Genomic DNA, 15,516 nt, shown 5'->3' on the forward strand with positions numbered 1-15,516 from the left:
GCATAAAAAAACAAAACACTCAGCACATTTTGTGACATACTGACTCATTTTAATAAGCAATACAATCAAATTCATCTCAGCAAACAGCCTGCTGATGTTTTGTAGGGAATTTCATGATTTCAGCCGGACGCATTATTCACTGGGGATTAAAAAATACAAAATCTTACCGTTCGGGTGATACAATGAAAAGACAGCGAGTCTAAAATTCAGCTAATTTCGTTTCTACCCAATTCTGTGCGTGTGTTTCGGAGGAGGCAGCGTCTTGTGTGGTAACATTGACACATCAGAATTATTTTTAAAAAGAAAAAGAAAATACATGAACTGAAGCTGTGATCATAACAAAGCTTTGAATAAGCAGCGTCTCACAACATCAGTAAGCACCTATAATGATGATGAGAGTTAAAACAGTAATAAGTGTACAACCGAAAGAGGTCTCGCGTCATTTCTCACCCACAGTCCCATCGTGCACTCTTTTCACCTCAAAGCCAAAAGCCTAAAACGCCTTTCAGAATGACTGCCTCCTCTTTGGTCAATACTGAACGGGACTCAGCACAATGCAGCTGGCGCAGAAGATGTTTTCTCTAAATGACAACAAAAACTGGACTCTGTCCGTTCCAACGGACACAGACTAAACCGTAAGGATTCCACGAGCTGTGCGTGTGCTGCGTCAGGAGTGTATCGTACAAATTCAAGAAAGAGAGATGGCAAACGTACAAAAACATTCACTTCCAATCTGCCCGGAACAAATCGAGTTTTTTCTCTAATGTTCAGATTTGACTTGATTGTCACAAAAAATACAAACTCATTCAAAGCTTTTTAGTAGAAAACACACTTATCACTGAACACTGAATTTGCCACGATTTAGATAAGTTATTATTTTAGTATTCGAAAGTTCATTTGATTTCATTTATTTATTTTCATTTCCTCAATAACAATCACGTGGGCTCTAAAATACGGCCAAGGAGTCCCATCCAGTGGAGTTATTGATGAACGGATGCATTTGAGACTTGTTTCTGGGGTCAGGCGAAGGGAAAAGGGCTCTTTAGGTCGCACTGGAATAAGTCGGGTTTAGGTTTAGGTGGACAGTTCTTCAGAGCTGGACTGGAATGGGGAATCCTACTGTTCATGGTCGTAGATGTAGGCGTGGAGCGACTCCATCTGGACTTTGCAAAAACCTACAAGAGAAAAAAATATTAGCAAATCGATTTATTGCACAGGTGATATTTTATACAGTGCAGTGTAATGACTGCACTAAGTACAGAACAGTAATGATTTGGGTCATCACTGAGAAACGGTTCTGGGTTTGCAACAAAAAAACAAACTGCAGAACGCGTCAAAGCTTTTGTTCCACTCGTTTGATGAATGGTGTGTTTTTTGTGGATTTTCTCCCCCACATTTATCTTACAGGCCTATAAAAGAGACAGGTAACCCCAGTATATTACATTTATACAGGTTTTTCCCACCTCTGGCTTTAACGCTGCTCATCCACCTAGAACAGCGGTGGGTAATTCATTTTCCCAAAGGGCTAAAATAGAAACTGGGACTGTTGCGGCGAGCCCCACCGATAACCTTAAAAAGACATAAAATTAATATTAAGCAGACATGAGTTCAGCTTATTGCTGACACACCCTGAGCTAGAATGTTCTGGTGCAAGATGCCCTGTTCTGGAGATGCTGGCGCTAAGCTCATTTCCACTTCTTTTGTTTTTGTAAAAATGCAAGCACTCCGGTGAGAACCAAAGCAACCACACATGGACCCTTTGGAGGGTCTCTGATCCAAATGAATTCCAGAATGGTTTGTTTATGGTGATAGCATGATCTGACCGTTATCTGGTTAACTACCAGGTTTGAGCTCAACACTTTACCTTGGTCAGCCATGACAGACACAGACATGCAGAGTACACAAACTGTAGGAACTAACCCAATAACGAATACAAATTCTTCACATTATCCACTAAATCAACTAAAACTGGTAACTGAATTCAAGCTTTTTTCCAGGCGCTCACTTATTCATCCAGGGGTCACCCCCATTAATCCGTATATTTGATTTAGCAGGTTTTTACACCGGATACCTGCCCTGACGTGACCCTCCCGGGGATCCGTCTCTCTTCCCCATTTTGATCAGTGTTGTGTCGACTTAGCACTAAATGCGTGGTGCACAAAGTACACCGCATATGTCACGACTCAAAAAAGTTGTTGTTACCAGATTCATCCAGGAACTACTTTCATTTTGCAGAACTACATCTGCAGCTAGCCAGCAGTTAGCAGGATGTTAGCTCCATCCATCCATCACGAGGGCCCATTTAAGGTCAGTCTTCTCGCCATGACAAAAGCCGTCAGGCTGCGTTGTTTCGGCGGGTTTAACCTCACAGGTTCGCCTTTGGCCTTTGAGTTGCAGCAGGACTGTGTGAGCAGGTCCATCTGCACAGGCATTAATGTGACACGCGCATGCAGGAGCACGGGGATCGCAGATGGCACATGGAGGGAGATTTCTGCAGTGCTGGAGAAGACTGGCGAGAATAAATGGATGTAGCTTTGTGATGACGTCACCATCGGCACATGTCGCAAACAATGCAGTGAGCATAAATGGGCCATAAGCCCCTTGCTCTTGACGAGGATTGTGGATTAGTGTTATCTACCTTTATTATAAAAGAGAAGTGTGACGTATCTACAACCAATATTCACACAATTGGACAAAATAAGCCTGGACAGATAAACAGTGATACAGAGTTTAAACACATAAATCTAAACTTTGTGTAAACTGTCACTTCAGTGTTTCCACCAACCTGTGCTATACACTCTCCATGTCTTCACTGCCATTGCCCTCTTCCTTTAAAGCCTCTCCTTCATTGGCAGCCTCCTCGACGTGGGCCAACATATCGGCCATGAGCGCCTCTTCCAGCCGCTTCCTCACGCTGTACACCAGCTCCTCCTGCTTCCTACACGTAAACACAACAGGAAGCTGTTACAGTTGGCAGTTACATCTGCCCATAACAGCCAATAAACCAGCAAAGAGCAGATGGTGTCTTTACAGAGATCACTGGTCACTTGCTATGGGTTGAGGAACACTGACCAGAAGAATACTGGAATTGGGCTAATCAGAGATAACAGAAAAAAGGCAAGCTTACTTTGAATTTGGCAAATAGCTTCATTTTTCTAATGCATTTAAATTTGGGATAGAAAGAATCGATACCTACTGCATCTCTCTTTATCTTAATGACCTTATAGTGCCATATCACAGCATTAAAGCACTTCGCTCTTGCACTGCAGGCTTACTTGTTATTCCTAGAGTATTTAAAAGTAAAATGGGAAACAGAGCCTTCAGTTTTCAGGTCCCTCTTCTATGGAACCAGCTTCCAGTTTGGATTCAGGAAACAGACACTCTCTCTACTTTTAAGATTAGGCTTCAAACTTTCCTTTTTGCTAAAGCATATAGTTAGGGCTGGACCAGGTGATGCTGAATCCTCCCTTAGTTATGTTGCAGTAGGCGTAGGCTGCTGGGGGATTCCCATGATGCATTGAGTATTTCTTCTTCACTCACTATGTGTAAATAGACCTCTCTGCACTGAATCATACTTGTTATTAATCTCTAGCTCTCTTCCACAGCATGTCTTTTATCCTGCCTTCCTTCTCTCACCCCAACCGGTCGCAGCAGATGGCCGCCCCTCCCTGAGCCTGGTTCTGCCGGAGGTTTCTTCCTGTTAAAAGGGAGTTTTTCCTTCCCACTGTTACCAAAGTGCTTGCTCATAGGGGGTCATATGATTGTTGGGTTTTTCCTCTGTATGTATTATTGTATGGTCTACTTTACAATATAAAGTGCCTTGAGGCGACTGTTGTTGTCATTTGGTGCTGTATAAATAAAATTGAACTGAATTGAATTGGATTATTCCCACTACTGGGGGTCTTACTTCCTGGAACTGAAAATCACAGGCCCAGGTAAACATGAGTAGAATTTTTTTCTGAAAACCCAAAAGACATGTAGACAGTTTTAAGAAACCCACCGGATGTCTTCATCAGTGACTATGAAGGCCTTGCACAGCGGCTGCGCAGTGTTGAGCCAGACTCCCGGGTTCTTCTCCACAGCGGCGGACAGCTGCCCGGTGATTGGAGCAGCGCTCGTGTGCAGAGCGCTGGCAATCGCCGACAGGAGAGTTTTATCTGTGCAACCTGGGCCGACACCTGTGGGACCAGCATGTTACCAGACATTTTCCAGAAACCGTTAACTACACCCATGTTTATTTATATTTGATCAAAGTTTAGCAGTTACTGAGCTCAGTCAAAAACTGCTCTTATAGGAAATACCAAAATGTCATTTTAGGACATAAAGTGCTTGGTGAGGCTGATGAAGTTTTACCCTGCAGGCCTTTAGGCAGTTCCATTGTTTTCACCAGCTCCTCTGCAATGTCATAAGCATTCAGACCACTGAGTTTCTTCTCCCAAAATAACTGTGAACAAAATAAGGAAGAATATTTCAGCTGCAGGCAGTTCTCAACAGAAATACATTGTTCCTACGAATGCAGTAAACCCCCCCCACCCCCATCCACCAGTATTCGAGCAATACTGGTCTGTCCACTTTCGGAGCTGCACACACTCTTCATTATCTGATCCTTTAAATTACAGTGTCAGATTACAGACCTCCTGATTTCTCTGGCTTATTGACACAGTAACAGTTTATTCACCTGTCTGGGCTGGTCAACGGCTTTCTGAGGGTCCGTCTTCACTTTGTTGTTGGGATGGTTGGTAACCTTGGTAACGGGCTGCTTAAAGATGGAGGCCGTCTGTCTGACTGGGAGTGATGTGTTCAGGTCAGGTTTGCCCTTAACAAAAATATCAAGAGAGGATGAGAAGGACAAGAGAAAGAGGAACCGTCTCATTCAACTAGAGAGAGCTAAAGCCTCTGCTTCATAGGCTCAGAGACCGGTCAGCCACTGCTTGGTGATGGCAAACGGTCGCTGGGGGAAATCCGTCATGAAGAAGAGCGTGCTGAACCAAAAACCTCCTACTGATGGTTTTGATCGCGTGCAGATCGTCACGGTCGCCAATAGCTTGAATGACTTGACTGCAAAATTTTACTCTCTGAGCTGTAATTAAACTTGAACTTGTACTCACACCAATTTGGTTTCACTGACTTATTTCACAAACTATGTTTCATCTCATTCTCTCTGATCTGTATCTGCGCTCACCACATCCCTCATATCTGATTTAATCTTATATGTTGTAACCACCAAATAAGCACTAATCAGTTTCCTGATCTGCGTTGCGAGCAGTGGAAGTCAGACTTTAGCTCAGATCATAAAAACACAATCATGTAATCTCACCGTCATTGAACAGTTTGTCCACTCTAACTGCACAGTTTTGTTGGGTACGCTACTAAAATGTGACTTTTCCGCAGGTTTGATCATAATGCATTCGTTCTGCGTCACTCCAGACCGAACTGTCAGGAGAATATTTCGAGAAACTCCTCGCCATCACCTCATCTGGAGCGGTTAGCTGTGCGACCCACAGAAAGTGTGGGCTGCACAGCTAACCTGTTACCACAGTAATCGATGCAGGTTAACAGAAACATCTCTGAGTCTTGCTTTAAGCTCAGTCTATACAACTACACTGTTAATCTTGCTTGTACACTCCTTAGAGCTACTGATCCAATCTGTTTATCGAGACGAGCACCATATAATCCGCAAAAGAGATTAACTTTACAAAAGCAGTGGCTGCACGCGTCCTTCGTCCACTTAGATCACAGACTTCACACTCAGGATTCTGGCATGCAGATAAAAGGGCAGACAGTAAATAGAAAACAATTCTGGAGCCCGCTTTAGCACTGAGGTCAAGCGTCTGATTTTTATGAGGCCAACTGTGTCACCTTGTTCTGGCTGTTGTTATCGTATCGCAGTCTCTGGCGATTCTTGTTCAGCTTGCTCATCAGCATCTTCCCCGTGCGGAAATCAAAAGAGCTGAGGTCCATCTGGTTACCAAGGTAACGGGCCAGCTGAGGCTTGCTCCGAAACTTCTTCCCAGATGGACTAACGAGGAAGACGCAGAGATGAGGCGGGGGAAGAAAAAAAAAACACACCATGTTAGCACTGCCTCTCAGCAAAAACAAAGGTCACACCGAGACTGAAAACACGAAAGACAAAAAACACACAGAGACGACACCGGGAGACAGAAAAGTGTAACACACAGACGACAACATGCAACAAGTCAACAGCAACAAAGAGAAGCAGGAGACATCCAAATGAGCGGATGAGCACTTTGTGAAATGGATGCAGACTCCACCTTGGCTCTGTCACCTACTAACAAGCTGCACACGTCTCAGGAAAAATGGGCACATATGAAAATATATACTGAACATGTGTAACTACACCCCACCCTCCTCCATCAGTGATCACAATGTGAACATGGCAAAACTAAAACTAGTCAAATGTTTCAGGGTGGAAACATTGGAGCTCCGCTGCTGGGAGCAGCAGCAGCAGCAGCATCTTGAGCCTGAGAGATGACCAAACAAAGGAACAACTGTGGGTGGATACGTGCTAGAGTAACTCATGCAAATGCATCTTACATCACACACCACAGTGAACACCAGTAGGATTGTACATTTAGCCTACCACAAACTATACAACCGACCCGCCTCCCCCCTCTCTTGCCTCTGTTCCTCATCTTGCTCTTCTCCTCTGCTAAATGAGAACAAATCTGAGGTTTGTTGATTCACTTCACTGGGAAATAAAAGGTCATTAGCGGAGATTACACGGAGCTTTATTTATCTCAACACCTTGGCAGGTATGAGGAGCTGCTGCTAGCCTGCACACACTCCTTGCAGTCCCAACAGTTGTTGAGGACTTGGCCCGGCTGGCCTTGTTGTTGTCGTGCAGCAGACAGAGCCCCCCTCCTTCCCTCCCATTCCCAAACTTTACATCGACACCGATCACACTCCTGCCCCGCTTGCGTCCGCACACTCGGTGTCTCGTGCAACTTCTAAGTTTTGTTTTTGTTACAAGCCCTTAGCTCGTGCAGTACCTAAAATAATAGACATCGCTCTTTCCAGCTGACAAACCGGACTTTCTGGTCACTTCTTCCATTTTCCAGCCTTTGGGGAGAGCAGTGCAATCCCACCTTTTCTTCTCCATTTCCCACGCGAGTAATCTCTAAATCCACTCAAACTTACTCCAGATGACCACGGTGGCTTTTAAGAAATGTGCCGATGTATATTTGTATATAATGTTGTTGGGACGGCAGGCCTATGGCGCCTCACGCTTTTGTTTCGACCATGTTACTACGCGCGTCCTCTGGAGTAGATCTCTGCGCGAACATCTCGGCTCTTTGTCGTCGCGCAGATCGCTCCGCCGCGGACCTCAGCCACATCACTACCTGACTGTCTCTCCGGGGCACGAGGGCTACATCCGCAAGGAAAACAGGACAGATACGTCAAAGCGTCGCGACACAAACAGGAAGCTAGTGCGTTCGGATTTCGGTAGAAAAGCACGTCCTTATCGAAGCGTGAGCTGATTCTTGGGTAAAGTAGAGCAAGCGGCCGGGGGAAAGGAAGATATTACTGATGTTTAAAAAACGGAAAATAATCCCCCTAAACCTGGAGTGTCAAATGTAAGGCCCGGGGGCCAGATTCAGCCCAGCAAAGACTGGCCCACTTGACACCTTTGGAGAATGTGCAGGAAGACATAAATCTTTGGACTTCTGAAAGTTTTTTTATGCAAGTTTTGCTGATTTTTTTTTTTTTGCTGATGAAGCGCTCCTTGTGGCCATTCGTACTGCAACAAGCAATTAAGTGATAGATAAACAATTCAAAACATAAAATTTCCTTTTTTTTTTAACAATTAGTTTAAAAAAAAAGGACATTTTCTGTGAATTATAGTAACTTTCTGGTTTGTTATTGCAGGACATTCTGGCTAATGAGCTGCCTGTAATTTTACACATTAATTTTACACAGTTCCTAAAAGATTAACACGTTTAACAAAGTAACACATGGAAAAATTGAGACATGTTTTTCTTACATTATCATATATCCCCAATAAGTAGTTAAACTTATTTACACTGACGAAAAGAGCAGTTTCACTGGTCCGGCCCACTTAACACCAAAGTGAGCTGCATGTGGTCCACAATGTTAAGAAACTTTGACATCCGTGCTCTAAGAGGTCAGTGTTTAAACACATTGCACTATAACGTAGTTACATGGCAGTACACACAAGAGTTATTATACTCATTTTTTATTTGTATTTAGTTTTACACATTTATTTCTAGCTAAAGTTAGCTTCCAGAGGTTTTTTTGTTATTTTAATTAGATTTCATTAACTATAATAACCTTATAGTAACCTTTCATCCAAAAAGGTCATAATTTTACTGCTGTAAGTAAATTAAGTCTTATGATTTGGTAATGAAAATGTTAAACAATTTCAATTTATTGTAGTAACAACCAGCCTGTGTTAAATACTTGTTCAATAGTAACTTAGAGGATCTGCATCAACTGTGGTGGCATGACTGAGGAGGACACTGGATTACCCCCCTACCTGTTTCAATGGAAGTCATCATCAGCTCACCAGGCTATCTTTAACTCACAGGCTTATTTACAAATGAGTGTTCTGTGTGTTTATAGTTATTGTTCATAATGGTTCATGATATGGTTTCAGATAAGTTGTTTATGCTTGGATTTGTTGTGCAGGCTATAAAGCTGGCACCATTAATTTCATTTAAATAGCAAAGTGAGTTGCCTTCAGGTTGTACTTTGCCTGTCTGTAATCTCTTGGCTGAACATATCAAGTTCAATTATCTGAACTGGTATTAAGTTTGGGCTCTTAACTTCGCATTAAATTTCCTAATGTGTTCTGATGTTTTATACTCGGTTGTCTCTCAAAATTATAATCTTAAAATCTGAAATTTGGGTGACAAACCGCTTAATCTTAAATATTTTCTTAAATATTTGAGTAACAGTTGAGTAATGAGTCTTTTCAAACTATTTATTATATGAATATTTTCATATTCATATTTGAATATAAACAGAACAAACTTACACGCGTTTAAAACCGAAGCTTGTGTGTGATATCGCCAAAGACCGTACAACGGATACATTCATGTGTTTTAATTAATTCTTGCTCTTTTTCCTCTAATTTAAATATTCATATTCATTTTTTTTAGTTTTATAAATCAAGACTTTATAGAAATTGATGTGTCTTAATTGCATTCATCATTTGGGGAAATGATCCAAACATTCTCGTACACCCGGACAATGACAAATAAAAACATTCTATTGATTCTATTAAAAACAGCTGATACCGAAAAATAATTATTTGAATGCATTTGAGTAGATAAATTCTTGACTTTGAAATGTAAGGTTTAATAATAAATAAATAAATTGAGATCTACTTAGCATTTTTCAGTTTTTGAGTGATTGTTCATGTTGAATTAAAATAATGTTTTATCAAATATGTGAATGCAGCTATGCGATTAAATATATAATTATAATATTATGATTGAGTATAGTATGACTGCCCCCCCTTGCTGTGCTTAGTTATACCAGAGTTTAGGTTATGCAGCTAATCCTGCATAACCCAAATTCTTGAACTGAAGCGACCCTATATACGCTTTTATTTTGACAGATCATACAGGAAGTTGTGCGTTCTACTCCCCGTATCTTGACGTCAGTGGCATAACACCAGAGCAACGTTAATCTATGGGAAACATAAATTAGGCTGCAGCTACAAATAGACCGTAAACAATAAGCACGAAGCGGCGCTGACAACAACCACGACCGGCGCTAAATAATCAAATCCAGCAAAAGTCGCAAAATAAACACATTTATTTGGGGTTTCTTCACCGAAATGCGCAGGTTTCTGTGTGAGCTGCGTGAAACTGGAGAGCCGTTTCACCACGACAATGCCGACCGTTGTCATTCGGACTCGGAGCCGGCTTTTATCAATGAACAAAGTAGATGTCACCGATGTACCGCGCAGCATTTCAACTACACGTCACGCATAGTTTCTATAAGAACAATGCAGGGAAAAGAAACATCATTTCTACTTTGCACGGCTAAAAATCTGCGCCGAAACAGCACCATGTCGACGCAGTACTGCCTCCGCGCTTAAACCGTATTATCTCTGAATCTCGGGAATATTAAAGCATGCTGCGAGGCTCCAGGGACGCGGACATCCTGGCTGCAAGCCGGTGCATGGATGTTTGCAGAATGCGAGGAGGCTACACGGCTGGATTTGCCTGATCGATGACAAACATAGTTTCCGAACATATTCCGAATAACGCATCAAACGCTACAGTCATAATTACACCCACAGCGCGCGGTTTTATTGTCCTTTACGTGTACTTACTCGTTTTTATCCATCTTGAAGACACTATCTGGTTTTCTCCCTCTCGCTATGTTAAATCCCTTCTCCCCTCTCTTCTTTCAGTCCCCTCCCCCTTCGATGTTAGAAATGAAAGACATTATCCACGCAAATTTCGCAGTCTGCCTGATAAAATGAGCATAATGTCTGGCTCAAACTGGCCTATTCTGGATGAGCTGCTGGTTCGTTATGCTGAATTAATATGTAATTTTATATTATTTTTACAGCACGAGAAAAGCATGCTGTCACAGCTACTAAATGAAATTAAATAAATAAATAAAATACATCCAGTCGATTTTTAATGCAAGTAAATAAACGACAATTTCTCACCATACAAGTTTAAACAAAGCCCTTTAATAGTTGTAAATTTAGAGAACAAGGAGACATACTGGGAGTAAATTACATTTATTCACATTTAATAACACTGAATCAAAAACAGCAGTTTATAAAGAGAGTGCATCTTGAAGTCCAAACTCCTAACAAGCCCTCAGTGACTGACTGTTGAGACAGGGCATCCCACAAAAGCTCACGGTGTGAAAGCAATCCACCCAAGTGCCCATCCCAACGTTGTGGTCCTGCAGGCAGACACTTTATTAGCAAAGTGTACATGAACACGTCAGGCTGAATGGCTAACTCCTGTTTCTCTCTTAGGAAACCTTCTGCCTGATGCAACAAGTGAGTGATTTCTGACATAATAAAGTGGTTGGGATAGGGCGGGGGTTCCAAAGGTCTGCAACTATTAAATAGGGTCTGTTTTAACAAGTAACACATGTACAAAAATGACAGAATGGATATCAAAGATATTATCTATAATATCTGTAGTACACCCAAACACTGCCACATTATTCATAATAATACAAAGAGAAAAACTAAATCACTTTCAAACATTAATCATACAGAAGCATGGAGCCTTTATTCTTGCACATTACTTCAGTGAACAGGAAAAGAGCAGCAGAATGATCTGTGCAGCCTTTATACACCTGTAACACACTCACATGTTAGAGTTTACTCGTCCGTCTTGAACTTCCCTCTAATGTACGGCACATAGTCTAGCACTAATCGCCAATCTGTGAAGTGAATGAGTGCCACGCCGCCCACTGTTCCCCAGGCAACCATGTTTGGGACCCTGGAAGGAAGAAAACAAAAGACTCCTGAATAAGACAGAAATGTAACCACCAGTGATGGGAATAACGGTGTTACTTGTAAATTAGATTACTCGTTTCAGTAACGAGTAATCTAACTAATTACTATTCCTATCGTTACAACGCCGTTACCGTTACTAACAAGAAAATGCGGCGCGGTGGCGTTACTATTTTTCAACAAACAGACAGTTGAAGCTGTCTTCAGCTTACCGCAACTTATATCAGTTGCACTGAAGTAGCTGTCTACGTAAGTAATCTGGGCGCTACAGCTTTAAGCAGCTGCGTGCGCTCCCGCGGGCGGCAATCACTTTTTGGCACAACACCTGTAGCTAATGGGGCAAAACAATCGCATGAGTGCTGCAGTTTGACTGAGGAAGAATAAAGTAGTCGTGGTAAGCCAATCACACGGTCACTTTAAGATGACAAAGCAACAAGGTGATATATGCCAGTTTTTAAATTGTGTTGATAGGCCACATAAAACCAGAGTCATGATAAACAATATATATTTTCCTCAATAGTTTCATCACGTTTAACGTCTAAGGACAGCGCTAGCAAGCACTCTCTACTTATGACCAAAAAATAAAAAAATACAAAACAAAAAACAGCCCGTTCGTGTTGGTGGAAAAATGTACCATGTCGACCAATCAAAAATGATATGGCAACATGACCTTTGGTTGTTTAGGAAGAGGGGGAAGTTTTAGGAGTGACAGCGAGAGAGACAGTGAGAGAGAGAAAGACAGCAGAAAAAGACAGAGCGAGTTTTGAGATGTGAGAGATTTGTGACTTTTAGAGTGTTTGTAGTGTGAAGTTAATGTGTGGTCTTGTGTAGTTAGTGTGTAGTGTTGTGGATAGTTTTTTGTTGTGTGTCAGAACAATGAGGCGACTGCTGTCTCCAGGTAAAAAACAGGATGAGTGATACACCTGCTGCTGTCAGACCTGCAGGTATCAGGCTGAGATGTTCTCCTTTATAGTGGACAGAAATTATTTTTTTGGAGTGGCACAAATAATTTGTGTGGCATCTTATTGAATGCAGAACAGCTGATTGTTAAGTAAACAGTTTGAAATGGTTATTTAAAAAAAGGTAAAAGGTAAATGGCTGCAAATAACTTTGTTGTTTGCAAAACTTGTGCATAGGATAATTTATTTTTGCATTTAAAGTTATGAAATATGATTCAATAAACATGTTTGTGGTTGTTACAGTAAAAATATAACTTTTTCTACTCAGATTTTATGTAAAACATAAACTGTAAATTCAGGCATGTGAGGTTGTGCTGAAAAGAATGATACCAAACAAGGCAAAGTAAAAAGTTTTTAAAGGTGAAATGTAGAGGTAAAATCAAAAGCAGTTAAAAATGGCCAATTACACTCTGGACCCCAGAGGGTTAAACTTTTTTTTTTTTTTTTTAAGTAACGCAATAGTTACTTTTCAAGTAATTAGTTACTTTTAGAATCTTGTAACTCAGTTACTTTTTTGAAGTAGTAACTAGTAACTATAATTAATTACTTTTTCAAAGTAACTTTCCCAACACTGGTAACCACACCATCAATGGCAGCTTAGATTACACCCCTGCGTCATCACACGACATGGTAGTAGTAGTCTGTTACTTATTTTGTACTGGATGTCGTTTTTATATATATATATATATATATATATAATATATATATATATATATATATATAATATATATATATATAATATATATATATATAATATATATATATATAATATATATATATATATATATAATATATATATATATATATAATATATATAATATATATAATATATATATATATAATATATATAATATATATATATATATATATATAATATATAAAAAAATAGTATCATTTTTATATTTTTTTATTTGGATGACCATACAAATAAATTTGCTTGCAAAAAGATGTGCACAGTGTGGCAAAGTGGTTGAGCAGTTGTAATGCTCTCCACTTGTCCCAGATGTGTTGACTTTTTTTGCACATTATGCAAAAAATGTCTGTGTATTTATTTGCTATGATTTGCTATTTGTCAAAGTAACTTTACTGCACTAACTATCCCGGGTTTGTTTGTGGAAGCATTCTGTTGCTGGTAAAACAAACATTCTGCAAATTAAGGCAAATACTCAGTTACATGTTTCTTTATATTTTATTATGTTACAGGTTAAGTCATTTGTTCATACTTACTTTGTTCTTTCTTTTCGGCCTTCATGTAGGTCAGGTGTGGGGAAAGGCCCACCTAGCATTTCCTCATTTTAAAGTGCTGATGATGTCACACATGACATCAGCAGGTTGAACCAAGAGGAGGGGTTTCTTTTACCATAGAAATGCTTCCTTTTGTTTGTTTCAAGGGATTTGTTGAATCTTTTTTTCTGTAAATAGAGCCGTTTAGTTGTGTAAAGGTGCTAATTAGAAATGTGAGGAGGTTTTTGTCATTTTTAGTCAACTATGTAGAGTTTTAGATCACTCAGCTCAAGTGAGTGGTACTGGCTGGACTAATTGAAGGGAAATTGATGGGCCTCTATAGAGTCAGTCTCTGCCAGACTCAGATGATGAAGGAGAGGTGAGCTGTGTTACCAAATCCATGTACTTTTGAGTTTTGTTAATTGAGTTACTTTGGGGGGGAAGTTTTGTTACATTTCACGTAGGATGGAGTTCACTGTAAATAGATTGCTCACCTCTGGAAACCCAAAATGTCTGCTCAGTCTGCTTCCCTACCACCTTCCTTGATGTTCGAGTCTGACTACCTTAAACACTGACAAAGAAAGGAACTCCTGTCTGAATAAAAGGGAATAATTTACTAACAGAAAAAAAAGAGGTTTGAATGATTTGGAGCGATACAGTTTGTTAGGGAGTAAAACATTCCCAAGTTTTATATATGAATAAAAATACAATATGCTAAGATTATATCAAAAAGGTAAAATGATGGGGGCAGGCAGCTTACTGATGCCATTCTGCTGCAGGCGCTGCAGACAGTTCTAAGCATGCTGGAAACAACGGAGGCGGCGCCGCCCTGCTGGCCAAACCTTGTATTACACCATTTCTAACAAACCACACATTATTTTGGAGAACATATTTTCTTAATGGCCTATAATCAGCCTTTTACCTCTAATACAGGTACACAAATACATCAGTTGGACTCTAGTTTTAATAAACAATGAGTGAGGATTTCCTGTTATTAGTTGTCCAAACAGGATAATATTAATGCTGTAAATGATTAACGAGCAGTAACTGTAAACATGCCGGTTTAATTAAGAGTATGAAAAACTGGGCAATCCTTACATTTGATGCAAAATAACAAAATATAATAATAATTCTCATGTACACTATTTTCCAGCAGGCCAGTATGAGCGGTTCTGTTCTTACTGGGAGGATCTGGATGATAACAGACATAAACCTTCACTGTAACCACTGTCTCGTTCCCGTGTCACTGAGCTGTAGACCAACCCCGCTGTAACACTCAGCCATTTAGTTCGCCATTAAGAAAAAAAAAAAAAAAAAAAAAAAAAAAAAAGCATCTCTATGGTAACAAACAGCTAGCCAGCTAGGCTAAAGGGGGTGACGCAGGACGCACGAACGAAACAAAGCAGGAGCAACCCCCCCAAAACCACCCCTGTAAACCCGCTCCACCTCTTAACTTACCACGTCCTCGCAATACCTATGTACTTGGCTCCGATGATTTTATTTAATATTTTCTGAACCATTGTGACCTTCTCGTAGTTGCTCTGGCTGCGAAGGACCCCGGGCTGTCTCTTCTTCTGCCTGTTTAAAAATAACCACCACATCCGCGGTCGCGTGCAGCAGTGCAGGGTCGTTTCAGGCCACCATTTTAAAGACCTGCGTTTACAAAAGAGGGCTGTTTAAACATGTTGGCTTCAGAGCTCCAGTAACGGCTCGCATCTGCCCTTAAACGTGGCGCCTTTGTTGCATTCTGATGGAGCTCGAGTAAGTGAGTTTTTACCCTGTCCGAATATTGGCAATAGAAAATATGGACAAATTATTTTAACCCTTTATTACAATGGTTTCCTTTATTTTCCT

The 15,516-nt window shown here is 40.6% G+C and overlaps 2 protein-coding genes across 7 annotated transcripts; both read right to left on the reverse strand.

The window, feature by feature from the left end:
* Nucleotides 1-32: 32 nt before the first annotated feature.
* Nucleotides 33-10,475, reverse strand: mbd3b (methyl-CpG binding domain protein 3b). Of its 6 annotated transcripts, none has more exons than XM_005478694.4 (8): nucleotides 10,325-10,444; nucleotides 6,602-6,670; nucleotides 5,860-6,019; nucleotides 4,679-4,816; nucleotides 4,354-4,444; nucleotides 4,001-4,178; nucleotides 2,786-2,938; nucleotides 33-1,175 (listed from the first exon to the last, which is right to left on the reverse strand). In XM_005478694.4, exons 1-7 carry the CDS (start codon nucleotides 10,336-10,338, stop codon nucleotides 2,791-2,793), a joined length of 798 nt encoding a protein of 265 aa, XP_005478751.1. In that variant the 5' UTR covers nucleotides 10,339-10,444; the 3' UTR covers nucleotides 33-1,175; nucleotides 2,786-2,790. The 6 variants fall into 6 exon arrangements, with proteins under 6 accessions (XP_005478751.1, XP_005478752.1, XP_013130573.1 ...); XM_005478695.4 differs by having other exon boundaries at nucleotides 6,602-6,667; nucleotides 10,325-10,441; XM_013275119.3 differs by lacking the exon at nucleotides 10,325-10,444 and adding an exon at nucleotides 7,011-7,613 and having other exon boundaries at nucleotides 6,602-6,667.
* A 198-nt stretch (nucleotides 10,476-10,673) lies between these two features.
* Nucleotides 10,674-15,327, reverse strand: LOC100709085 (cytochrome b-c1 complex subunit 10). The gene is made up of 3 exons (XM_003451313.5): nucleotides 15,121-15,327; nucleotides 11,335-11,465; nucleotides 10,674-10,914 (listed from the first exon to the last, which is right to left on the reverse strand). The coding sequence occupies exons 1-2, from the start codon at nucleotides 15,261-15,263 to the stop codon at nucleotides 11,345-11,347; spliced, it is 264 nt and encodes an 87-aa protein (XP_003451361.2). The 5' UTR covers nucleotides 15,264-15,327; the 3' UTR covers nucleotides 10,674-10,914; nucleotides 11,335-11,344.
* Between the last annotated feature and the right edge of the window lie 189 nt (nucleotides 15,328-15,516).

This window comes from Oreochromis niloticus, linkage group LG23 (genome assembly GCF_001858045.2).
Source record: "Oreochromis niloticus isolate F11D_XX linkage group LG23, O_niloticus_UMD_NMBU, whole genome shotgun sequence".
In the NCBI taxonomy this organism is placed as follows: domain Eukaryota; kingdom Metazoa; phylum Chordata; class Actinopteri; order Cichliformes; family Cichlidae; genus Oreochromis; species Oreochromis niloticus.

What these genes read in the sequence shown, in the direction of transcription:
- LOC100709085 (XM_003451313.5), bottom strand. Translation starts at nt 15,263, where the DNA reads ATGTGGTGGTTATTTTTAAACAGGCAGAAGAAGAGACAGCCCGGGGTC. An exon ending in ATAGGTATTGCGAGGACGTG is followed by an intron (nt 11,466 to 15,120) that starts GTAAGTTAAGAG and finishes TCTTCCTTCCAG; the next exon opens with GGTCCCAAACATGGTTGCCT.
- mbd3b (XM_005478692.4), bottom strand. Translation starts at nt 7,120, where the DNA reads ATGGAGAAGAAAAGGTGGGATTGCACTGCTCTCCCCAAAGGCTGGAAA. An exon ending in ACTGCCTAAAGGCCTGCAGG is followed by an intron (nt 4,179 to 4,353) that starts GTAAAACTTCAT and finishes CTGGTCCCACAG; the next exon opens with GTGTCGGCCCAGGTTGCACA. An exon ending in GTCACTGATGAAGACATCCG is followed by an intron (nt 2,939 to 4,000) that starts GTGGGTTTCTTA and finishes GTTTACGTGTAG; the next exon opens with GAAGCAGGAGGAGCTGGTGT.